We start from the raw sequence: 23,843 nt of genomic DNA, 5'->3' as shown, positions 1-23,843 counted from the left end.
AGGTGTTAATGATGATTTTCATTTGGCTTTTCTGTATGTAAATCCCATTTCCTTTGTCTTATAGTTCCGTTACAGACTCCAGTTTCTGACCATTTTTTCCTAATTTGTTTTGTTGTGCATTTTCTGTTTTCAAGGCCTATTGATTTGTTTTCTATCCGGAGGCTTTGATGTCTTCCTTGGTCTATAGACCAATATGCTTCCCATTTTAACAATCTTCCCATTTGATTTGTACTTGGTCCAGATTTTAGACAGAGCTGACTGGGAACAGCCAACATCTTGTGCAACAAGAAGCATCAAGAAGCATGATTTAGCTTCTTGAAGAAGTTTTATAGTCCTCTCTTTTGTTTCAACTGACCTCTCTCGTGTTGAAGCCATGATTCATGTCAATCAGGTTGGTGCAACAGCTCACCAAGGTGTGCAAGCACTCCTTTTTAACTGCAGGCTAATTAGCAGATGTAATCTGATTCAGATGTTTGTTTTAGAACTGCAAAGTACATGGTGATTCCATAATAATTTCCTCTGAATTTAGTGATTTTCATATTTTTTTCCTCTGCTTGATCTACAAAAACAGTTGCAATTGACTACAGTTTTCTTTTCTTTTTTTTTTTAAGTGTTTCTTAAAGCCAGAAGATTGGGATGGTAAATAAAAATAGTTTGAGGCATGTCTGTGATTCATTTTTTTTTTTTTTTTTCTACACAAATAAACAATTGAATTAACATTTTCCAAAAGTGGTGATTCCATACTTTTTGCCAGGGGTTGTACTCATGTACATGTGATTTTTTCAGTTTTTCTAATTTTGCAAAGATTTCAAAACAAACTTCTTTCCTGTTGTCACTATGGGGTATTGTTTGTAAAATTTTGAGGAGAATAATTAATTTAATCGATTTTGGAATAGGGCTGTAACATAACAATGTGGAAAAAGTGAAGTGCTGTGAACACATTCCAGGTGCACTGTACATGAAGACATTTGTAACAATCACATTTTGTCTTTTAAACTTGTTTTTCAGAATCAAGCATAACCTTATCAAAAAGCTTTTATAACCAATAAGTCAAATTAGCCCTATAAACAGCATCGGCAGACATTGCACAACTGAAGTTCGTATTCTGGATTGATCCAGCAGAATTTCCTTCATCACAGATACAGTATGGCAAGCCCTCCTTCCAGAAATACCAGCTATTGTCATAGGTAAGCACCAGATTTATACAAAAAACTCCTACAATACAAAATTCCCCACTGAATGTAAAAGATGAAATTCATGAAGCGATAAGCACATGCATCTCTCACGTTTGCAAAGTGAGAAACAACAGTTTGCAAAATGACTTTAAAGCTTGAAAGTGAACCTGTATTGGGATTAAAAAGTGAAAATTAACACAGCTCAAAGTAACAGGTGCCCTGGCTGTTTGACATAAACTTCCTACCCAGAGGCGTAACTAGAACCTTCAGGGTCCTGGTGCAAGGAACTCTGATGGTCCCCCCCAACCCCGACCCGCTTCCATCCAAGCCCCGTGCTTCTAATTTTGGGAGGGCATCATGGACGTCCTCCCAGAATCCTGCCTCCCCAATTCCCCCTGGGGCACGCATCCAGTGCACTCTGTGATAGCTGTATCCTTCGCATGATCACAGATTACAGTAACGGGCTGATCATCATGTAAATAGATTTGCCATAAGTGGACGTTTTCCTATCTTACACTAAAGATGGAATCCACATGCAGCTACACAGGCTGCCCTGAAATCCTCTTACATTTGTTTAACATTTTTTGGTTTTATTGGCATTTACTGTTTCACTTCTGTTTCAGTGAGGCAGTGGTGATTGTAACCAGGGTCTCACAGACACATCCTGGAAAGTCTACATCACCAGTGCCTTCTGGGAAAATCTTGAGAGGTCTCAAGGGGAAAGGCATTTTTTTCCCACAGGTGTGCGCTCACTAGAGTTCCAAGCAATAAGTGCCGGTTCACATTTGTGCGATGCGGGAACACTGCGAATATACAGCGTGTTCCCGTATCGCATCCGCACCCCTGGCAGTTCACACTGCCATATGCGATACGCTGGGGGTGTCAATTAAAAGTTAACGACACCCACAGATCAGATCGCATATCACAGTGCGATCTGAAAGTTCGCACAGAATTGGATCGCACTAGTGTGAACCACCATGCGATCCGATTCTGCTGCGGACCAAAAAAAGGGTCCTGTGCGTCTTTTAGTGCGATTGCGGTGCGAATTCAGCCATACAAATTGTATGGCTGAATTTGCACCGCACAGAGATCGCATGTAATTTTAGGAGCAGTGCGCTCCAAATTACATGCGATCTCTGTGATCGCAGGAATGTGAACCGGCTTTAAAGGGAGATTGATTGATCTGTGAGAAGAATGGGAAGGAAATGAAATGTAATATGCAAAGAATAAAAGTCTGCAATATCTAGAGCTATCTGTTTGTAGATTGCCATTACAACACGTTTCTAAAAGCACTTTTTCTGTAATTTTTTGAATGAGAGTTCCTCTTTAAATGATCAAATGAGCATCAGTTAAAGACTCCTATGGGGTGACCTTTGCCACCCGCCCACTGCAGTTATCTATCACACCCTCTTTTCACAACATAGCAGAGTGATTGGCATATGTTATGAGGGGTATTAACCGGCCTTTTATGTTTGACATACTTTTCAGGTGGAAATAAGTATGTGCTCATATCGCCAATGAAACTTAATCTGAAAATGATATAAATGAAATTAAATGGTATGTAAATCTAGCCTAAAAAGTAACCTTTGCACATCTTAAATATTAGCTTTTTATAGGCTTTTCTATAGCAGGAAATTGACATATTGATTGTTCGAAATGCATATGCAGTATTTGTAGAGCATGTACATAGATCGTAAGCATTTGAGTAAATTACAAATTTGGAAACCCCCTTTTTAAATCTTGCTCTAACCCCAATGCCAAGTCCAATATAATCCAATCACCTTTCATTGTTCCCTGAGAATACATAATGCATGCTATTTATATAAGTATGCACTAATGTTAGTGCAAACTGAGATTCCATCAGTGTAAATCCATAAGACACCCCAGACATGTACCATTTTCCTTCCACCTGGAGGATGATGCTTTTCAAAGTTTGCAAAGTATATCTTGAAGATAGTTTTGAGTCCATTAGTTAGGCTACTCCACTGACTTTAGGGTACAGAAGTTTGAATATGCAGCCACTGACACCAGAGCATTTGGGAAGAATTGAGCACTTGTTCATTCATTTATCTTTCCAGAAAAAAAATCAGGTAACTGTAAAATCCTGAAGATTTGTTTAAATGCAATGACCTGTTCCAGTTATACTGTTTCCATGTCTGACATTTCAAAAGCTGTCAATGGATGGGGATGATAACATGGATAGAATATTCAGAGCAGGGTTTATAGTGACTTTGTATCTAAAGTCCTTTTGTATGTGTACATATGATAGTGTCTCATTCCATGTGCTGATTGTAGAGCGGGATAGGTTCATAGAAGGGCAGCCAGTGTTCAGACCTGTATTTAGGAGGCTCCCGATATTACATTAAGAACATTGATGGAACGGATGACTGGCTGCATAGAAAAAGAAAACATTTTATAGGCTAGCATAGGTCATTTTAACTGCCTAAAGAGTTTTTCCTTTCTTGGATTAACTCTTTTTAAAGAGTTTATATACATGCTGCCTTATATTATCTTCTGGCACACAAGCTATACTTTCTGACTCTGAAGACTAAAGCCTTCTGTTTTAGGGGCAGTTTTTGGGAGGTTCATATGGTCTTCACAAATGCTCTCCAGAATGTTGAACTTGGATCCAAAATTTTGAAGGCTCGACAGGTGGACACTACTTCCCGAGATGCTAATGGACTCCAAAGAGCCCACTCTAGAAAGTTCTCCTTCCTCTGCATACACCCGAGGCTTGTACAGCTCTGTTTCATTCATATTAGCGCTGAGCTTCTGTAAAAGACAATACAACATGTCAGTTTTGTAATAGGACAGTTCACTACAATTACAGTTCCAAAGATCTTTCAAGAATCAAAAAATGGTTCTGTTTTGTTCATTAAGGTTGATGGAACTTGGGCTGTTTTATCACCAGTGATTGCTGCTCAAGTAATTTTACAGGCTGACTACCTACTGAGCTGTAAGCAATTAAGTTGGAAGTACTGTGGCACTATCAGACATACAGGTCTTTTTGGCATTTTTTTTTTGTTTTGTTTAAATGATGCCAGGCATGAAACCGAAGACCTCAAACTCTTTCATCTGATTTCAATTCATATATTATATCATGTTATATTATTTCTAACTGACAGTTGTCAAGATTTTATCTAGTCAAAAATGCCTCTTGGTGCTTTAGGAACTTTTGAAGAAGTCATGTTGCATGTGTGTCGCCACTTGTTGAATATTACCTGGGCTTGACAACACAAAGATGAACTGAATCACCAGTAATTCGTTACACTGATTTTCTGCTCTGTTCCAAAGTGCACTGGAACAGATAAAAGGACAAGGGACTCTCCCTGAAGCATCTTACACACAGACAGAGTAGGGCACAATGCACCCCCTAGGGAATGTAGCAGCTTTGGCCACAGCTGCCCCCCCCCCCCACCCCACCACCCCACCACCCCACACTCACAGTTAGGATTGTAATAGTCACAGAGACACTGACCCATTTTCATTACCTTTACTGGCAGTGCCAACCGCTTACAGTTACATTCTCTTGTGATGTGATTGGAAGGTGCATGGTTAAGACTAGGGTTAAGGGTAGTTTGCCATGTGGATGATCTGGCCCTGCCCTGAACACCAGTGGCAAAATTAGTTTAACAAGGCACATATTTTAAGATAATGTTGTTTCATGCTCACTTTGAGCAGAGAGGATTCCTCTAGACACCTCGCTTTAGTGTGTATTTTTTGTTTGTGTTTTAGAGTATGTGTGTTTATTATGTTAGTGGGTAGACATGGGCATTCTTCCTCCTACTGACTACCAAGGTAAGGGGGGATTTTTCTGCTCTCTGACCACCACTGTAAGAGGGATTTATCCTCCTCCTCCACCAACCCAAAGTATACATCCCCCTATGAACCACCAATGTAAGAAAGCATAATGTCTTCTATTGACCAGCGATGTAAAGGGGATTAAAGGACATTTTTTGTCTGCCACACACATAAGGTGGAAGTCTTCTTTCTGTTGCCCACCAGCATGAAGGGGGCATTCTTCTCACTGACCAGAATTATAACTTTTTTAGGACTCATTCACAGTGGTGCAGTGACCCATACAGAAGACCACAGACCACACCCATGCCACTGACTTTCAATAGGTTGACCGCCACTTTTTAGAACCCTGTGCCCAGCGAATGCATAAACACTAGCATGCTGTAATGGCCTCATATCTGTGTGAATAAGCCCTTATCCTCTTGGTGATGACCAACGTAAGGGGGCATTCTTTCTCTTACTGACCATTAATGTAAGGGGGCACCCTCCCTTCTACTAACTACAAACATAAAGGTGCTTTATTTTCTCCCACTAGCCACATAAGGGGGGGTGGGTGTTTTTTTTAATTTTTGTTTCCTTATTGTTCCAGGTTTTTGGTTTGAAATGTATTAAAGCAAAGAAACCCAGATAACCAACAAATTTATATGGCACCCCTTATCCTTCTCTCTCTCTGTGCAGGTTATGGATAAAAACAGCCATGAACTGCCACCCTCTATAACTAACAAAAGTCTTGATTTAAAAAGTAAGACGTTTTAGCATGTAATCAACCACGTCGAAATTGTAAATCTAAAGGGCCGTTTCATTGGCAGACTTTTTATAAAGTGTTGTTACTACACTGTCCCTTTTTATTCAGGACACATTTTATATGTATTATATTTTTAGACTCTGTGATGCAGTATAATGGAATGGAGCATAATGCTTGAGGACTGGAGTGTTTTTTGACTGTAATTTCTTAGTACAGAATCATTATTTTTCCTGTTTGTTGATTTGCGTTTGATCTGGAAGCAATCATTAAGTGTCTAAAATAGAATATAGTCTCTCCTTTACAGAGAATTCTATATTATCCATTTTCCTATCCTGGAGACTTATTAAAGTGTAAAGATTCTATAGTTATGTCATGGAAGATACCCCAGGAACATAGACTGTGAATTTGATATTTTTAATTTATGTTTTGCTATATAAGATACGTTGTGAGGAAACGATGAATATTAACATTACAAAATTGCAGGAAATGTAGCTAGAATGTGGTAGAAACACAGAAAGCAAATACAATTCCTTTTGGAATAGGTAAGCATAAAGGTCTATAAATTCAAGCAAAACTTTAGACAGATATTAAATAGAATACATTAGGACTGTATCACCTGTGATAGAAATTCAATTTCTGCCCATCAAGTTTTGTAATACAGATGCCCCTTCAGATTACACACCCAGGTAAGTGACACTATTTCCTGGTTCAGCTTTCAGCTTCACATGTCAACTCTCACTTAACTTGTACCTGCTTATAGGACAATAAGTTTGATACTGGTAGTTGCGGGGAGGCATTTCCTCTCCCTGCTTGCAGGCTTCTGTTCCTCCTGCATGTTTGTACCTGGCTGCTGGACCAGGCACCTGTGCGCCACCAGAAGCAAGAAGGAAGAAGATGAAAGCAGTAATTTTAGAGGGGCTTCTTCTCTCCTTGTTGCATGATCCCGTTCTTTCTCCGTGTGTGTAAGCCTACCACTTGCTTTTCACTTTCTATCCAAGCTGTGCAATTTCTTGGGAATTCTTCCTCCTTCTGACTGCTGACACTGGGGCAATTCTGCCTCCTGATCCCCAGGGCATTTTCTTCTCCACTGGCTGCCAGGGCATTCTTCCTCCCACTGACTGCTGACACTGGGGCAGGCATTCTTCTTCCCACTGACAGCCAGGGTATTCTTCCTTCTACTGACCCTAATTCAAAATGTAATTATGATGTAGTTTGTGAATATAAAGGGTATAGCAAATGTGTGCACTGTATACCGTGAGTAGGCTTAGGATCTATTTAACATACCTTTAAAGTCTTGCCCAGTGTTCAGCATAATTTAGTCAAGCCCACTTTTTGTCAGTGTGCATAGCCCCTCTAGATATCCCCTTTTTCTCAAGTTGGCAAAATAAATTGTAAATTTAAAGCGGAGTTCCACCCTGGATTTTTTTATTTTTTTTTTAATACCCCCGGGACAGTCAGGGCTAGTACATTCCACAATGGCTAGCCTCTGATCTGTCCCGGGTTGCACTTACCTGTTAGGACAAATACTTACCTTGCAAACGTCTTGTCCAGCGCTGCCATCTCAGATGTGGGCAGCTTGAAGCCAGCGAGATCCTCTTCGGCGTCTTCTTCCGCCCTCTTTGGTCCCACGATGCTCTGCGCCGGCCCCGATGTCACTTCCGGGGCGCGCGCGTCATCCCTCTACAGCTTCTGGGCATGCCCAGAAGCTGTTTAGAAGGGGATGACGCGCGCGACCTGGAACTGACGTCGGGGCCGGTGCAGGCGCAATGATTCTTGGGAGCTATGACGTTCAGCTCCCAGGAATCATTGCAGAGCCAGGAAGTGACGACGGGCCGCGGCCGAGGAAGGAGGAAGAAGGAAGTAAGGTAAGTATTTTTTCTTCGCTACGAGGTAAGTAAAAAAAAAAAAAATATGCGATTATCCATTTCTTTTTCAGGTGACCCGGAGCGAGAAGATGGAGGTAAGTATAAAAATAGGGTGGAACTCCACTTTAAACCAGGAAATGGTGGCAACATCTTACGGATTATGCAATCTATCAAAGGTGTGTGGATCACAAGACTGGCTGAACAAGATTACAAATTCTTTGACCAGTAAATCAGTAAATATTCAGTGTCCTAAAAGAGTGCTTTTGTGCTTTGCATCTGTAGACAGTCTTCTAGCATTTCAGATGAACAGTAAACCCCCCTCCATTGCGGGGGTTACGTTCCGGACCCAGCCACGAAAAGTGAAAATCCGCGAAATAGAAAAACCCTATTAAAATGCATTGTAGGCATGTTTTTTTTACTGTCACTGTACGTGTAAAAGCATTTTAAGGTCTTTAAACACACTTTTACAACAATAGAAACTCATTTAAACACATAAAAGATACTGAGAGACATAGCAAGAGCTATGGAAAACACAAAAATATTTCATTTTTAATGATTTCTAAAGTAAAATAACATTACAAAAAAAAAAACGCAATATACCGGGACCGCAAAAACTGAACCGCGATGGAGCGGGGGTTTACTGTAAAGGTCTCCAATAGTAGACACTGTGCTTCATGAAAGGTTTCCTTGGAACCTGTGTCTTTTTAATAATTTGCACACAGACCTATTATGTTGCCCCATAGTGTTTTGACTAGATTTTTCAATAGTGTGTGCAGCAGTTTGTCTGCTTCCAGGGTTTTTTTACCTGTAGTAAAGCTGTCTCCAGGGTCTTCAGTGGTTTTCTTTGCAGGGAAAGGCTGCTGGTAGTCACAGAAGAATATTGTCTAATTGACTGCAGAAAGAGGAAATTTTTTTCAATGTATATAAAACCAAAGTCTGGTGTACCGCTAATCAAAAAAGAACATAAATATTAAGATAACAACTTAAAGGTGCAAGTTAATCCAAAACTCCAATGATTTTTGTAAGTGACCCAAATATAAACACAAAAAGTGAAAAACACATCCATTTGTGAAGGTGATCAAAAGAAAATATACAATATAAGTCCTCTCTTGGTTGCTACAGTAGGCAACATGGAGGCTAACCAGAAAGCCATGACCCCCTGCATTAGAGTAGTCAAAATGCACCTCATAGAATAAAAACTCCACATTGTGCATTCGACCTAATCCATAACCAGCGTCATCCAGTTTAGTGAAAATCTTGTATATAAAAACGAAGAGCAGAGGAGGGCGTGGCCTAGCGGCAGACCAGGATGGCTGCCTGAACTCGCAGCTCTGCTCCACAGGGGACAAAAGCGGCATACACCAGCTACATGACCAGAGTAGCACACTCCACTCTGCAGCGCTGGCACCCCAGGCCGATCATGGAACAAGCGGGGACACAGCAGGAGGGGCGGACCGGCACACAGGTTCACGCCAGTCTCCCGCTCCCTCGTGACCTCACCGCTGCCTGCTGCACCTCCGTTCACGGCCAGAGTGAACCCTGATTGGCACCACAGCTACCACGAAAGTGGAGGGGGAAGTCCAAATGCGGGAAAAATACACTGCCCCGTATCACCTCACAGAATTCTTCCCCTCAGCCTTCTCCACCTCAGCCTCACAAGATGGCACCGGCAAAAGCATTGAGCTACAGCAGCATGGCCCTCCTTCCCACCATGCAGTAGCTCACAAAACGATAGAGCCAGACACTCCAGAAATGGATTCCTCTCCTCCTCAATCTACTGACATAGGTAAGAGACCTCCACCTACACCAAATCACTCTCCAGACAAGACCCCTCGCTTCAAAAAACAACTTTGCTTTCCCCCTCCACAACCATACTTTGAGGAAGACTCTCAGGAGTCCCTGGCAGCCCTCCCCACAAGTGACCAGCCTGCATCAGAGCACTCACTAAAACTTATGCTGTTCTCCCTACACAAGGAAGTCACAATGGAACTCCGCACCCCAATCTCTGACCTCGCCACCCGAGATGACCATATAGAGGAATGCACTGACGCTGGTGAAATTTCAGAAAACACCAAAGCATATAACAATATGATGTTCGCCTTTGAGCAACAATCCCAGCAACTCAGGTACATGCAAATCAAAATGGCTGACCTTGAAGACAGGTCACGCCATAAGAGTATAAAATTTCGTAGCATAGCCGAAAGTGTCAAACCTGCTGACCTTAACACATTTTTGCAACACCTCTTTGTGAAATTGCTCCCACACCTTACCATACCGGATCTCAAGAGTGACCGAGCCCACAGGCTACCCAAACCAGCCTACCTAAGTTGCCCTGATGTGTTAGCATGTGTTCATTTTATCATGTCAAAGATCAGATTCTCAGAGCAGCCAGAACCTCTCAGTCTCTTCCAGCTCCTTATACAGGAATCTCACTATACGCTGACATATCTGCAATCACTGCTTAACGCAGAAAATAATTCGCCCTCAGTTACTACTGTCCTTTGGGACTACAACATCCCATACAAGTGGGGATTTCCGTCTAAGCTAGTCGTAGCCTATCAGGACCGTCCCACAACATTCAATTCTCCTAAAGACAGCATAAAAAACCTTCTCAACTGGGGCCTCATAAACACCCCTCCACTCTCACCTCAACGCAACACCCAGTCCCAACGGCGCTCAGAGCCATGGTCTACCAAACTGCGTAGAACCTAGCACAACCATCTGTTGTTTAGACCTGATGGCTTTGTATATCTAGGCCCAACCTCCGCTCCTTTTGATCATCTATCATAATGTCCCAGTGGCAGTTCAACTTTGTTTTTGTTACTTGTCACCTCTATTTTGTATTGGGTGCTACGCACACCTAAAGGTTCTAATACGGGAGTCTTATGTGTTACTGTTTGTTATAATTCTTTGTTCTCCTTTTACAAATAGGTTAACCTTGTACATCAAATTACCTTTTTATTCTTATTGTGTACAGAGTATTGAGAGTATTATATGGTATAATCCTATTCACACTTAGACCTCTCCCCACATACCCATCATGGTCTACACAATAACATCAATTAACGCCAATGGCCTGAATTCGCCCTACAATTGAAACATGTTATGGAAAGAAGCCTTATCATTACAAAATGATATCTTATGCGTACAAGAAATGCACTTTTCAGCCAGACACCCTCCAAAATGTTCCCACAAACAATTCTCCCAATATTTCTTTGCTAACGCTCCCACAAAAAAAGCAGGCGGAATGATTGCTGTTAAAACTTCTCTTGCCTTCAAATTCGAACACATTGTAACTGACCATGATGGATACTACCTGATCATCTCCGCTACCATTAATGATCGCTATGTAATAATAGCCGATATCTACTCCCCTAACACACGCCAGAGCTGCTTTTACAAGGACCTGGTTTGTAAACTACAACCCCTCAAAAAATCAACTTAATTATTTGTGGAGATTTTAACAACATTATAGACAACTCCTTGGACAAAACCAACACAAGAAAGTCCACTGCACTATCCTCCTTTAAAGATAGGGAAAATCTATTTGATCCATGGCAAAGCCATTATGACAACGAAAAAGATCCTACCTACTACTCCAACACCCAAAAATCTTACTTAAGAATTGATCTGTTCTTAACTGATCTAGTCACCCTACAAACAACATCGGACACCAAATTTGGCTTAATAACTTGGTCAGACCACGCACTGATAAGCATGAAACTCTTTACCTCTGCCACAATAACCACGGAAAAAATTTGGAGACTAAACACCTCTTTCTTGCTTGATCCCCATATAAAGAACAGATCGCTTCTGAAACGTTTTTCAAAGAAAATAAAGGCTCCGTTACCAACCCATGCTTTCTATGGAATGCTCACAAAGCCTTTTTAAGAGGGACACTAACAAAAATAGGAGCTCACGAGAAATAAAAATGAAATGCCAAGATCACCAAACTTATTTAGAGCAGATAAACACAAATAACCCCTACCAAAAAACTGCAGATACTCTAAAAACACTTTGCCAAGTATTAGGAGAAGCCCTTCATCATAACTTTGACTTTCATCTCAAAATATGAAAATAATCTGGTATGCCCAAGCTGATAAACCTGGATCCCTCCTAGCCAGACAATATAAACATAAACAAATAAAATCCAAAATCCCATATCTCCTTAGTAATTTAGGGAAATTAACTAACCCCAAAGATATTGAAAATCAGTTTGCCAATTTCTATTCCAAGCTTTAAATCCTGACAACCTCTAAAGCATTGACGACCCTGGACCCTCTAGAAAATTCAAAAATTCTTACAGTTACCTTCCTTTCCGAAGACCCACCTAGACCAAATATCAACCCCTTTCACAATAAAAGAAATACAACCCCTTTCACAATAAAAGAAATACAAACAGCCATCTCACTACCAGTGAATACTAAAAAACATACTTCTCTCAAATTACTCCCCATCTGTGTGAAGCATTCAACCATATGGCTAACACCAGAACCATTCCCAGTAAATCCTTGAACGCCTTAATAACGACCATCCCAAAACCTGGTAAAGCCCCCGACTCCCCCACCAATTTTCACCCCATATCCCTTCTCAATACGGACACCAAACTATTTGCCAAAATTATTACAACCAGACTTTTTCCCTTCATTCCACTGTTAGTACACAAGGATCAGGTGGGGTTTGTCAGCGGAAGAAAAGCCTCTGACGACACTGCAAGATACATAGACCTGATCCAATGGGCTGAACGACATAGAGCACTTGTTCTGCTCCTCTCCCTGGATGCAGAGAAGGCATTCAATCATGTTCATTGGCAATACTTGACAGCCGTGTTACATAAATTTGGCTTCCAGGTTAACATACTTAACTCCATCCTTAGCCTGTAAAACAACCCTAGCGCAAAGGTCTGGACCAATGGAATGATATCCAACTCTTTTAATATAACTAATGGCACCAGACAGGGATGCCCCTTATCACCCCTGATTTTCACCCCTAGTGATGGAGCCTCTAACCTAAGCTTTTCAAACCTCACCTCACCTTTTATATCAAGCATCCAAATAGACACTGTCTCACAAAATAGGTCCATATGCTGATGATGTAATAGTATCTGTGACCGACCCTCTCACCTCACTACCAGCACTTCAAAATATCTTAGATAGATTTAGCTCTATCTCCCTTTACAAAATTAATTATAGTAAATCTTCAATGCCTGGTATCTCACTTCCACAACCAATTAAAGATTTAATCTCAGCTAAAAAAGCCTTCTCGTAGGCTCCAAACTTCACTTACATTTTCTTGGAATACAACTAACTTCTTCCTCCAATAAACTTCTTCATGTAAACCTACAACCTTTGATATCTAAACTTCAGCATACCTCTCAAGGTCTACAGAAGACAGCTGCATCCTTGGCAGGCAGAATGGCCCTAACAAAAATGTTCATGCTACCACATTTGTTATGTCTTTTTGGAGCAATTTCTGTGCCCATCCTCTCATCACATATTACAAAACGCCAAGCTATATTCAACACTTGTATCTGGAAAAGCAATCGCCCCACAATCCACCACAAGCTACTATGTACTCTTGCAGGTCTGGGGGTTCCCAATATTGGAGCTACAAAGCAGCCATACTGGTTAAAGCTAAAGCTTGGTGGGCTCCCTCCCACCAGCCAACCTGGCTCCAAATTAAGGGCACAGCCCTGACAATGTCCACAAAAAGACTACTTAGCGCCATTCTACTACACATGCAACTGACTAAGTTCTACCTGGACACTGTCACAGCTACTACCAGAGTCTGGAAAGCGGCATACCAAACATCCAAAGGTACCCCAGTTGAAATACTTCCACTTCTTCCTTTAAATACCCTGGAGCTTCTCATTCCTAACACATCCTTTACTCCATGGATCAAAGCTGGCATCAATAATATAGGAACCTTATATTCGGGCTTCACACTCAAATCTTTTCAACAACTATGCTTGTCCTACCCACTAAACCCCAAGCAGTTCTACATGTACCTCAAACTAAGGACTGCTCTATGTCAACTTCAGTTCTCCTGAAGTACAGTTATTCTGAACATAATCTGCTTCTACAACATGTCAAAATCATCCCTTAAAAGAATGTCTCACATTTACAAGCTTATCTTGAGGCCTCTCTCTCATAGTAAATCTTCCTCAATGTGCCCCTGGGAATAATGGATAACTAAAAGCTATACCGCAGAACAATGGCACTTAGCCCTGAACTCTACTCGCAAAACCTCACACTGCATTTCCCACTGAGAAACTGCAAACAAGAGCTTCCATAACTGGTACCTGACCCCCGCCAGACTTGCCAGCATATACCCGGCAGATCCCTCCACATGCTGGAGGCAATGTGGTCATTATGGCTCAATGCTTCACATCTGGTGGAGTTGCCCAGCACTGGGGAAATTCTGGTCTGACATAACTTCATTCCTCACCTCTTCTATAGGCCTCTCCTTCTCCCTGACACCCCAGATGGCGTTACTCAGTATTGATTCAAACCTCTGGCCCTCAAGTCTAAACACCCTAATAACACACATTTTCATTTCAATTCGCTTAGCCATTGCAGGAAAATGGAAATGAACCCAATCTTCAACCTTAACTGAAGTACTCTGTACATTAAATGAAAACTGCTGGCTTGAATATGCCTTTGCAAAGGCTAACCTAAAAATACACTATTTTACTAATAACTGGAAAGCTTGGCTTACACACCAGAAAGGCCCTGGTTATCTCACATAACACCCTCTTTCAATACCCCTTATTACAAATTCCACCAATTGTGGTGGCCTTTTCCTTGCTGAGTCTCCACCTGACCTTTTATTCCCCTTTACTCAATACTCTGTTCTTATACTGCAGACAACCGCTGTCTAAGTTTAAACTATGTTCTCTTCTGTTCTCACAAAAGTTACAATATTAGTCAACTTTGAATACTCATATTAGCCTGAAGATTGTGTGAGTTTTTGTTTTAAAAGCTGTATGTCTCTCTTCTTCTTGCACAGTGTACTGCTACTTAATACCTAATAAAACTTTATAGTGAAAAAAAAAAAGCAAAATGTTCCCAATGATGTGACTTCCCAATTCCGTTATTTAAAAATAATTAAGTACACTAACATAAAATAGTGGTAACAGTTCTGTATAGAAAACCCCACTTTGGGGACATGATGATGCACTTCTGGTTGCATAATGCATATTTTGACCAGTCTAATGCAGGGCGGTAATGGCTTTCCGGTAAGCCCACATGTTCACTGTGGTGACATGGAATGGGAGTGAAAAGCACTGTTGAAGATTTTGGGGTCAGTGTTTCACATGGTGAACTTTTGCATATGGACTTGCTTTTTTTAGTTTCTATCACCTACAAAAATTGATGTTTCTCACTTTTTTCGAAATTACTTTTTTTTTGGGTCACATACGAAAACCATTGGAGTTCTTGATGAAGGTGGTTGCAAACCCTTGCCTATACCCAGTCAAGTGACTGGCCTCAGGTGATAGAGGTGAAACAAATCTTCCTACATAAGTTTTAACACTATAATATAAGATACTCTACACACTATACAAATATGCTTTTACTTTAATAGGAGATCACATATTGGGGAGACACTTACTAAAACTGGAGTGTGCAAAATCTTGTGCAGCTCTGCATAGCTTCCAGGATTTATTGTGAAAGAATTATTGAACAAGCTGAAAATTAGACGCTGAGTGGCTACCATGCACAGCTGTACTAGGTTCTGAGTGCCCCAGTTTTAGTAAGTAGATCTCCTACCATTTTGTGAGCAGCTTTTCATTATATGATCTTTATAGTGTGTGTGTGTGTGTGTGTATGGTGGGGGGGTTACTTACAGAATGCCTTAAGGAATTGGTGCGATTGAAGTGGTTATATCTTCTCTGCATGTGATAGCTCTGAAAAAAATAAAACATTTTATTGAATGGACTGCTATAGAAAATGAATATTTGTAAAACTTCATAATTGAAAATATACATTCATTCTTTTATTACAAAAAAATACTATAACAAGAACAATGTTACACTTCAATGAAATGAGTTGGCAAAGTGCTAAAGTTACAGTAGACCAAAAAAAAAAAGGTGCTTACATGAGAACTTCACACAATTTACCCAAAAGCTAAACTCCAGTTAGCCTTTTTATTTTGCCACATGACCCATCCTTTTTTGCTGGTTGTTTGGATATTAAGGGCCCTACTACATTCCGGAGACAGAGCAAGGAATAGGGTGTGTATTCTTAAACGACCCCCTAGACCAGGGGTCTCCAAATTATGGCCCAACTCTGGCTCTCTGCAAGAATTTATCTGGCCCCCTTATGTAAGAGGGGACCCTCATGTATGGGACTGTGATGGGCTCAAAAGTATTTAGAATGTCAATGCTTTGTTTTACTAAGGTTTTCTCTGTTCCAAATTGCATTATGTTGATTATTTGTAAAATTATGTGGCCCCCATACCGAAAAGTTTGGAGACCCCTATCCTAGTCTAAACAAGCTTTTAACCTTTACAGTAAGGAGAGGGAGGGCAAAATATAATGTATTACAACTGTAGTGCATCCCCTGTAGGAGCCGTTTAGTAGTTCTGCCCAGATCTTTTTCCCAATAGTTTCCTCGCAGCAAAACAAACCTTTCATTCACTCTTAAGGCTCATTCCCCAGTCTACGGGTATGCTTTTTTCAGGTGCTTTATTGTAGAACTTGGATACCTAATAGGTAATCCTAGGATACTACCATAATCCTTAGCAACAATTTGAGGACACTGAACATTTTCTTGAAGAACTTTGAATAAAGCTCTTCTAGAAGTAAAGATTAAACTGGGCTTTGAAGTAGCCACTTGAGGAAATGTATCTATCTTCCTCTTTCTGGACAGTCTAAGCAAAGTCCTTTCACTAGGAATTGAAAAGACTGGGCTCTTCAGGACACATTGTCCCCTTATAACCTCTAGCACATAAGTGATGGCCTCAGCCAACGGTCTCTAGAATCTCTCACCATTCTGTACTTTTAAATGTTCTTGGAAAATTGGTTGCCTCCTTACAATATGCTCATCCTGTGATACCAGACTAGATCCTCAGAAGACAGTTCATCATAGGGATCGGCCGATTATCGGCAAAGCCAATATATCGAGGGCCGATATGCACTTTCCTCGATATATCGGAATTGGCCCCGGAGGTTACTGATATTGCCGATATTTCGGGAAAGTGCATCTACCAGAGTGATGCTTGCAGCTGGAGGCATCACCCCGGTACTGGCGTCCATAGCCGAGGGTTGGCTGTCTTGTAATGACAACCGATGCGGCTGAGAAGCCTCTCGGCTGTCATTACAAGAAACGGGAGGGGGCAACCCCCCCTCCTGCTGCCTTCTGCGGCTTGCCTGGGTCTCCCGTCCCACCGGGAGACACGCGCAACCAGCCTGCATGGCCGCCGAAGACCCGATCAAAGCCGCATTCAGCTCTGATTGGGTCTCCATGCAAAAACCGGAAGTGATGTCTTGACTGGTGCCAGGTTAAAATAAATGACAGCATTCAAAACAGCCAAACTTGGCGTTTTTAATGCTTTTAAGTGCAGAGGAGGGGTTGGGACTCTTTTAAAACCCCAGATCCCTCCAAAAGAGTACCTGTCAAGAAAAAAACTGTTTTAAATGTACGAAAATATCGGCGCATATCAGGCCGATACCGATATGCATTGGCCAAAATATCGGTATCGGCAATGAAAAACCAATATCGGTCAATCACTAGTTCATCAGTCAGCTTTCAGCAAAGCCGGCTTCCAGGTAGCCCACCTGAGCCCTCGGCACCCTGCCGCCACATGACAGGATGCCCTAAGGGGCAAGCAGCCCCCCCCCCCATAGGCTGTGATCTCCTTCTTATGAGAAAGACCCAGCTGCTCTCTGTTTTCAGGGTATTTATACAGTCTGGTATTTATACAGTCTCCCAGCCACCATCTGGACCACACTCCTGGGGTTTGGCCAGGACTGTATGAATATTCAACTGCTGATTGGACTCTCCCTGCCCACTAACTTCAGACCTTTCTAGACCAGCCAGGAGGACACAGTCAATTGCAACCACTGAAATGAGCAGAACAATTAACAAACAAACCTCAGCTCCACTGGATACAGTGTGCCAAACTAAATTTGCTTAATCCAAGCATCTACCTAGAAGGGTGCTACATAATTTTTTTTTGTTTCCTTTTTTTAAACAGCGCAGTGCTGTACATTTTGAATTGCATACCAATGCAGTATTACAGTAGTGGGCAGTGCACACACACTACAACACATGCTATGATGTGCTGTATTCCAAAAATAATAGTTTAGGCATATCATTTTTGCGCATTGAGGCTCATTAATTAGTTAATCCTGAACTGCTTCCCACCCAAACCTTTGTAAAATGACAGTCGAACGGGAATCCTATTGTTCTGGGAGAACGTCATATGATGTCCTACCGAAAACGGACCGTGCTCTGGCGCGATCTGTCGCCTGCCTTAATAACTGGACACAGGGGGTGACAGATCAGTATTCCGACCCACTGCTGGTACCATGTGACCGCTGTTACCAATTACAGCAGATCACATGACAGTTGTAAACAATGAATGGCTTCCTTTCATGCCATTCATTGTATACAGTTGTGCTGCTAGCTGTGATTGGTCAGTGATCACATGGTATAGATGGGGTCAATCACAGCCTATTTGTACCATGTGATTAGCTGTGGCCAATCACAGCTAATCACAACAATACAGTGTCTATACACTGTCATTCAGTAAAAATATTTTATTATAGCCATGAAATTCACTGATATAAGCAAGCATAGTATGTAAAATAAAATCCTGATCAACTCCCCAGAATGGTACAGTGTTACTATGGTAACCAGTCTGGTCACAGCATGTAAAAAGAAAAAAATGTAAAATTGATTTATTTTTTTATTTTTTTCATCCTTTCACCAGTCAGTGTCCCCGGTCACTGCCACACCAGTTATATCATGATGCTGTACTGCACTGGTAACATAAAAAAAAATATGTGGAGAATTTTTCTCTTTTTCTAAAAAAAATTGTGACAAAAAATTACAACTTCAAAAAATGCACCATGCCTCCTGCTAAATACCCCAGATTGTGTACTTTCCAAAAAGGTTGTTTGGGGGATATTTGTACTGTTCTGGCATTTTTCAGGTCTCAAGAAATGAGATGGGCAGCCAGTATATCAGGATTGATGAATTTTCATATATATATATATATATACACATACACACACACAACATAGTTTATGGACTCTATAATTTTCTTACAGACTAAATAAATAAACACTGATTTGGGTTATTTTCATCAAAGAAATGTAGCAGAATGCATTTTGGCCTAAATTTTTGAATAAAGATTATTTATTTGCAAAATCTTATAACTGAAACGAAGAAAAAACGCATGGGGTTTGTTCTTTTTCAACTTTTTTTGGTCTTTTTTCATTTAGCAAAAAAACAAAAAAGAGAGCTCTATTTGTGTGAAAAAAAGATAAAAATTTCATATGGGTTCAGTGTTGCATGACCACGCAATTGTCATTCAAAGGGTGACAGCGTTGAATGCTGAAATTTGGCCTGGGACAGAAGGTGGTAAAAGTGCCCAGTATTGAAGTGGTTAACAACTCCCACCGCACATATACTGTAACAGGGCGGTCACTCTTCTCCGGATCATGTAATAGGACACTTCCGGGTATATGGCGTGCATGCGCACCACCGGCTACCCGCTCCCGATGGGTACCATGAACTTAATGTCTGCTGGCACCCACCAATCATTGGGCAGAGAGCCAGAATGGTGATCTGCCTATGTAAACAAGGTAGGCCACTGTTCTGTCACTAGAGAAGGCAAAGAAGAGTAAAGCAGAAACCTGAATCAATTCCTCACCCTAGTAAAAGCACCTCCCACACAGTGAAAAAACATTGGTTAGGCACACAGTTAACCCTTTCATCGCCACTGGCGTTAACCCCTTTCCATAAATTTTGTTTTGGGTACAGCGTCGCACGACCGTGTGATTGTCAGTTAAAATAACTGACCATGCCAAAAAATGGCATGGTCAGGAACAGGGGTAAATCTTCCTGGAAGGGTTAAAGCACCTTGGGTTAGGGCAGATAGAATGCCCATTTGTATGGTTTATAAAAAATGATGTCCAGAATACAGATGCATGGAATATTCTTATGTTGACTGTGGCTTACCGAATGTCGTCGTCTGTTTGCTCGGTCAAAGGCCGCACCTGCTGCTATTTGGTTTCCGGCACGGACTTTAAGGCTTTTCACCTAGGAGTACAGAGGTTTGTTTTGAGCTACGTGTTATATATTACAACGTAAGACAGCACTACATACATTGCCACTAGATTTACATACCTGTAGACTGTTTGAGCGTGCAACTGTAACTTTATTGTGCCCCGCTACAGCAGATGCCTACAATACAATATGAACAAATATACTTTTAGATAGGTCTGATTCCTCCTGTATTGATTTGTATTGTAACTGACTGTACTGTCTGCCCTAACGTCAAGCTCTGCGCAAATTGTTGGTGCACATAAATCCTGTATAAAAATAATAATAATAATAATATGCCAATCATTAGCTATGGATGCTTACATGTGTTTTGCCCAAAGCGGAGTTCCGGCCTCAAAATCCACTTTGGGCCATCCGCTTGCTCAGTGTCACCTAAAAAACAAATGGATAGTCCCGATTTTTTTTAAATTACTTACCTTGATATGGAAGAAAATATACTTACCTTTCTTCCACTTCCGCCGTCAGTTCCGGTGCAGGCGCGTCATTCCCTGCTAAACAGCTCCTGGGCATGCCCAGAAGCTGTGCAGGGATGCTGCGCCTGCCCCGGAAGTGATGAGCGGGGCCGGTGCAGGGCATTGTGGGACCGAAGAGGACATGAAAGAGGACGTGCTGGCTTCAACAGCCCACACCTGGGATGGCAGCGCTGGAGAAGAAATTTTCAAGGTAAGTATTTCTTCTAAAAGGTAAGTGTGACCTGGGACAGTTAAGAGGCTATTCATTGTGGAATGCACTAGCCCTGACTGTCCCGGGGGTATTTTTTGTGAAAAATAGTTTCAGAGGCCGGAACTCCGCTTTAACAACCTAATGGTTGTTAACCTATATTGTTTATCAATGTGTCTTTTTTTGTTTTGCAACATTTAAAGTAATATTTTTGTCATTGTGGTGACTAAATGAATGTTGCTTCACAGCTCTGTGGGTCCTAGGTTTCATTGCCAACAAGGGCAAAATATTATATGGGCTTTGGATATTCTGCCTGTGTTTATGCAGCTTGCATACACAATCCAGAAACATACCCGTCGATGTACGTTACTTGGTGACAGGCTATGTATCGCATACTAGCGCATTATGAAATACTTACCTTAGAATGAACCCCTCAATTGGTGCAGTGCTAACATCTTCCCACGGTCTTTCTTGCCAGGTTTGTGCGCTCCGGCTGTGTGATTGGCCCTTGCTTTTGGCATGAAGCTCTGAAGTTCTGGCAAGGTATGCTGGACCCTCAGAGCGCATGCGCCTGTGATGTCAACGGCTGCCTCCAGGGTGAATATCTCCTATACGGTGCATGTTTAGGAGATATTCATTTTACCTACAGGTAAACCTTATTATAGGCTTACCTGTAGGTAAAATTTACAAAGCGGGCTTTCCTACCGCTTTTAAGGAAGTATTGCCAAGCTATTGCACTAAAGGCAAAACTTCCCATTTGTGGTGGACTGATTTGTTATCTTTTGTATAAGCACTTTTGTAGCTAATAGTTAAAAAATAATAAGAAGAATTCAGGATTACTAAGATTTATTTTGATAAGTTGTTTAAAATTTATCAGATACAGGGGAAATCATTTGTTAACCGGTAATTTGCTATACTTGATAAAAGTTTGGAAATTCTTACAATTTACATAAGTGACTGAACTTGGAGCAATGTCTTTCCATGCACACTGTTGGTATGACTGTCTGTATAGATTCTCAAACCAGTCATATGACACAATGGAACAGCATGAACTTTTCACAAACACATACTATTAAAACTTTTATGGGATTTTTTTGTAAAGGTTTAACAGGTCGTTTTTTTGCTAGCTAGATGCTTTCTGAAGAATTTGTATTTTGTGCATCCTTCCTACATACCTTATGTGCTATATTAGTCCTTTATTGGGACTGATTCTGAGTAACCAGGCTGTGTGTTTCTTTTGCATACAGGTACAGCCATTTTCAACAAGGACAAGATTTGATTCAATTTGTTTTGAACTGATCTAATAGAATAAATTTTGAAAGTGACATCTTATTTTGCTAGACATTTCAACAGGGCTTGACTCCTGCAGAACGCATATGAACGGTGTTCCTGTACTTTTTCCACAGCAGGAACGCCGTTCACGTTAGCAGCTGCGTCCTGGTGCCCTCCCTGGGATGGCAGGTCGGTAAGCCCAGATTCCCGGTTCCCGACCCACCATCCCCGAGTATCAGTGTGAAGGAACTTAGCCAGCACTAGAAGAAGTGGAGCCAATGCTTCCTGTATAGCGCAGGCTCCTGTCAGAGACGGAGTGATACCAAATGTACTCCGCCTGTGAAAGGGCATAGGAGCAATGCAGGAAGCATTGGCTCTCTACTGCACTGCAGCTGCATGCTTCCTCCAGCGTGGCTCCTGTCACACTGATGGTCAGGAACCAGCCAGCAGTACCCACCAGTAGTACCCACCAGCAATACAAGCCAGCAATACCAGCCAGCAGTACCCGCCAGCATACCCACCAGCAGAAAAAGCTAGCAGTACCCACCAGCAATTCAAGCCAGCAGTACCAGCCAGAAGTACCCACCAGCAATACAAGCCTGCAGTACCGGCCAGCAGTACTCACCAGCAGTACCAGCCAGCAGTACCCGCGAGCAATACAAGCCAGCAGTACAAGCTAGCAGTCCCCAGCAACAGTAACTGCCAGTAGTACCAACCAACAGTACCCGCCAGCAGTACTAGCCAGTAATACCCACCAACCCAGTACCCACCAGCAGGACCAGCCAGCAGTACCCACGAACAGTAGCCTTTAGTACCCACCAGCAGTACCCAGCAAAGTACCCACCAGCAGTTCAAGCCAACAGTACCCGCCAGCAATTCCCACCAGCAGTACCAGCCAGCAGAACCCACCAACAGTACCCTCCAGCAGTACCAGCCAACAGTACTCGCCAGCAGTACCAGGCAGTAGTACCTACCAACAGTAATCACCAACAGTACCAGCCAGTAGTACCCACAAACAGTACCCACCAGCAGTATCCAGCAAAGTACCCACCAGCAGTACAAGCCAACAGTACCCGCCAGAAATACCCACCAGCAGTACCAGCCTGGAGTACCCACCCGCAGAACCAGGAAGCAGTACCTGCCAGCAGTAACCACCAGAAGTACCCACCAGCAGTACCAGCTAGCAGAACCTGCCAGCAGTAACCACCAGAAGTACCAGCCAGCAGTACCCACCAGCAGTACCAGCCAGAAGTACGTGCCAGCAGTTCCCCCACCAGCAGTACTGGCAGCCAGCAGTTCCCCCACCATCAGTACCCGCAAGAAGTTCCAGCCAGCAGTACCAGTCCTGGAGGACAGTCAGCAAAAGCCACCAGCCATACCCGCTTGGGTATAGCAGCAGCCAGCGATACCTGCAGTAATCCTGAGGAAGAAGTGAAGATTGAGGTCAGTTGAGGTGCAGTGCATCTGTGTGAAAGCAGCCTTGGGCCCCTTTTACATGATTGGTCCCATTCGGACCCTCCATTCACCTCCTATAGAGTGGCAGAGTGTCCACTTAACCCCGCCTAACTCTAATCCTATCCACTTAAAAAACAGAAGGGGATCTGTCCCCTTCTGTCTGGGCAGATCGGATCCGTCTTCTTTTGTCTGGGCGGATCGGAGGGCCCATAGAATAGAACAGGCTGTGTCCGTGGCTGCTCTGCATACGCTGAGTGAACACGCACCTGTCCTCTGCCCGCTCAGCTCATTGTGGCCCGCGACTGGTTACCAAGTCGCTAAAGTGGCCCTCGCTCCTCAAAAGGTATATATATGCACACACACAGATATATATGCACACACACACACACACTTTTTTATTTTTGAGATGGTAAGGGGATCTTGGGTGAGTCTTTCAGACTTTTTTTCCCAGGACTTGACCCCTGCATTTTAATCTAGCAGCTTTTTGTCATAAATGATGTCATAATCTATTCTAGGTTATTGGTTATTGCCTGCACAAGGATTTGCAGAACTTACAATTGTTTATTTTTACCTTGTCACT

General features: G+C 42.1%; 1 protein-coding gene across 1 annotated transcript in view; it reads right to left on the bottom strand.

Annotated features, from left to right (window-relative positions):
• Positions 1-2,908: 2,908 nt before the first annotated feature.
• LOC309567551 (cadherin-like protein 26) overlaps positions 2,909-23,843 on the bottom strand; it is a gene marked incomplete at its 5' end in the record, with an annotated part of 147,713 nt that continues 126,778 nt past the window's right edge. Inside the window, 5 exons of the mRNA XM_082272935.1 lie at positions 2,909-3,947; positions 8,389-8,475; positions 15,430-15,489; positions 19,772-19,852; positions 19,940-19,996. Coding sequence (XP_082129061.1) covers positions 3,702-3,947; positions 8,389-8,475; positions 15,430-15,489; positions 19,772-19,852; positions 19,940-19,996 — 531 coding nt within the window. The 3' untranslated portion in view covers positions 2,909-3,701. The remainder of the gene's footprint in view (positions 3,948-8,388; positions 8,476-15,429; positions 15,490-19,771; positions 19,853-19,939; positions 19,997-23,843) is intronic.

This window comes from Pelophylax lessonae, assembly GCF_965119305.1.
Source record: "Pelophylax lessonae genome assembly, chromosome: 11".
In the NCBI taxonomy this organism is placed as follows: Eukaryota; Metazoa; Chordata; class Amphibia; order Anura; family Ranidae; genus Pelophylax; species Pelophylax lessonae.
The sequence above is the reverse complement of the archived record's forward strand: the minus strand, read 5'-3'. Positions and strand labels throughout refer to the sequence as shown.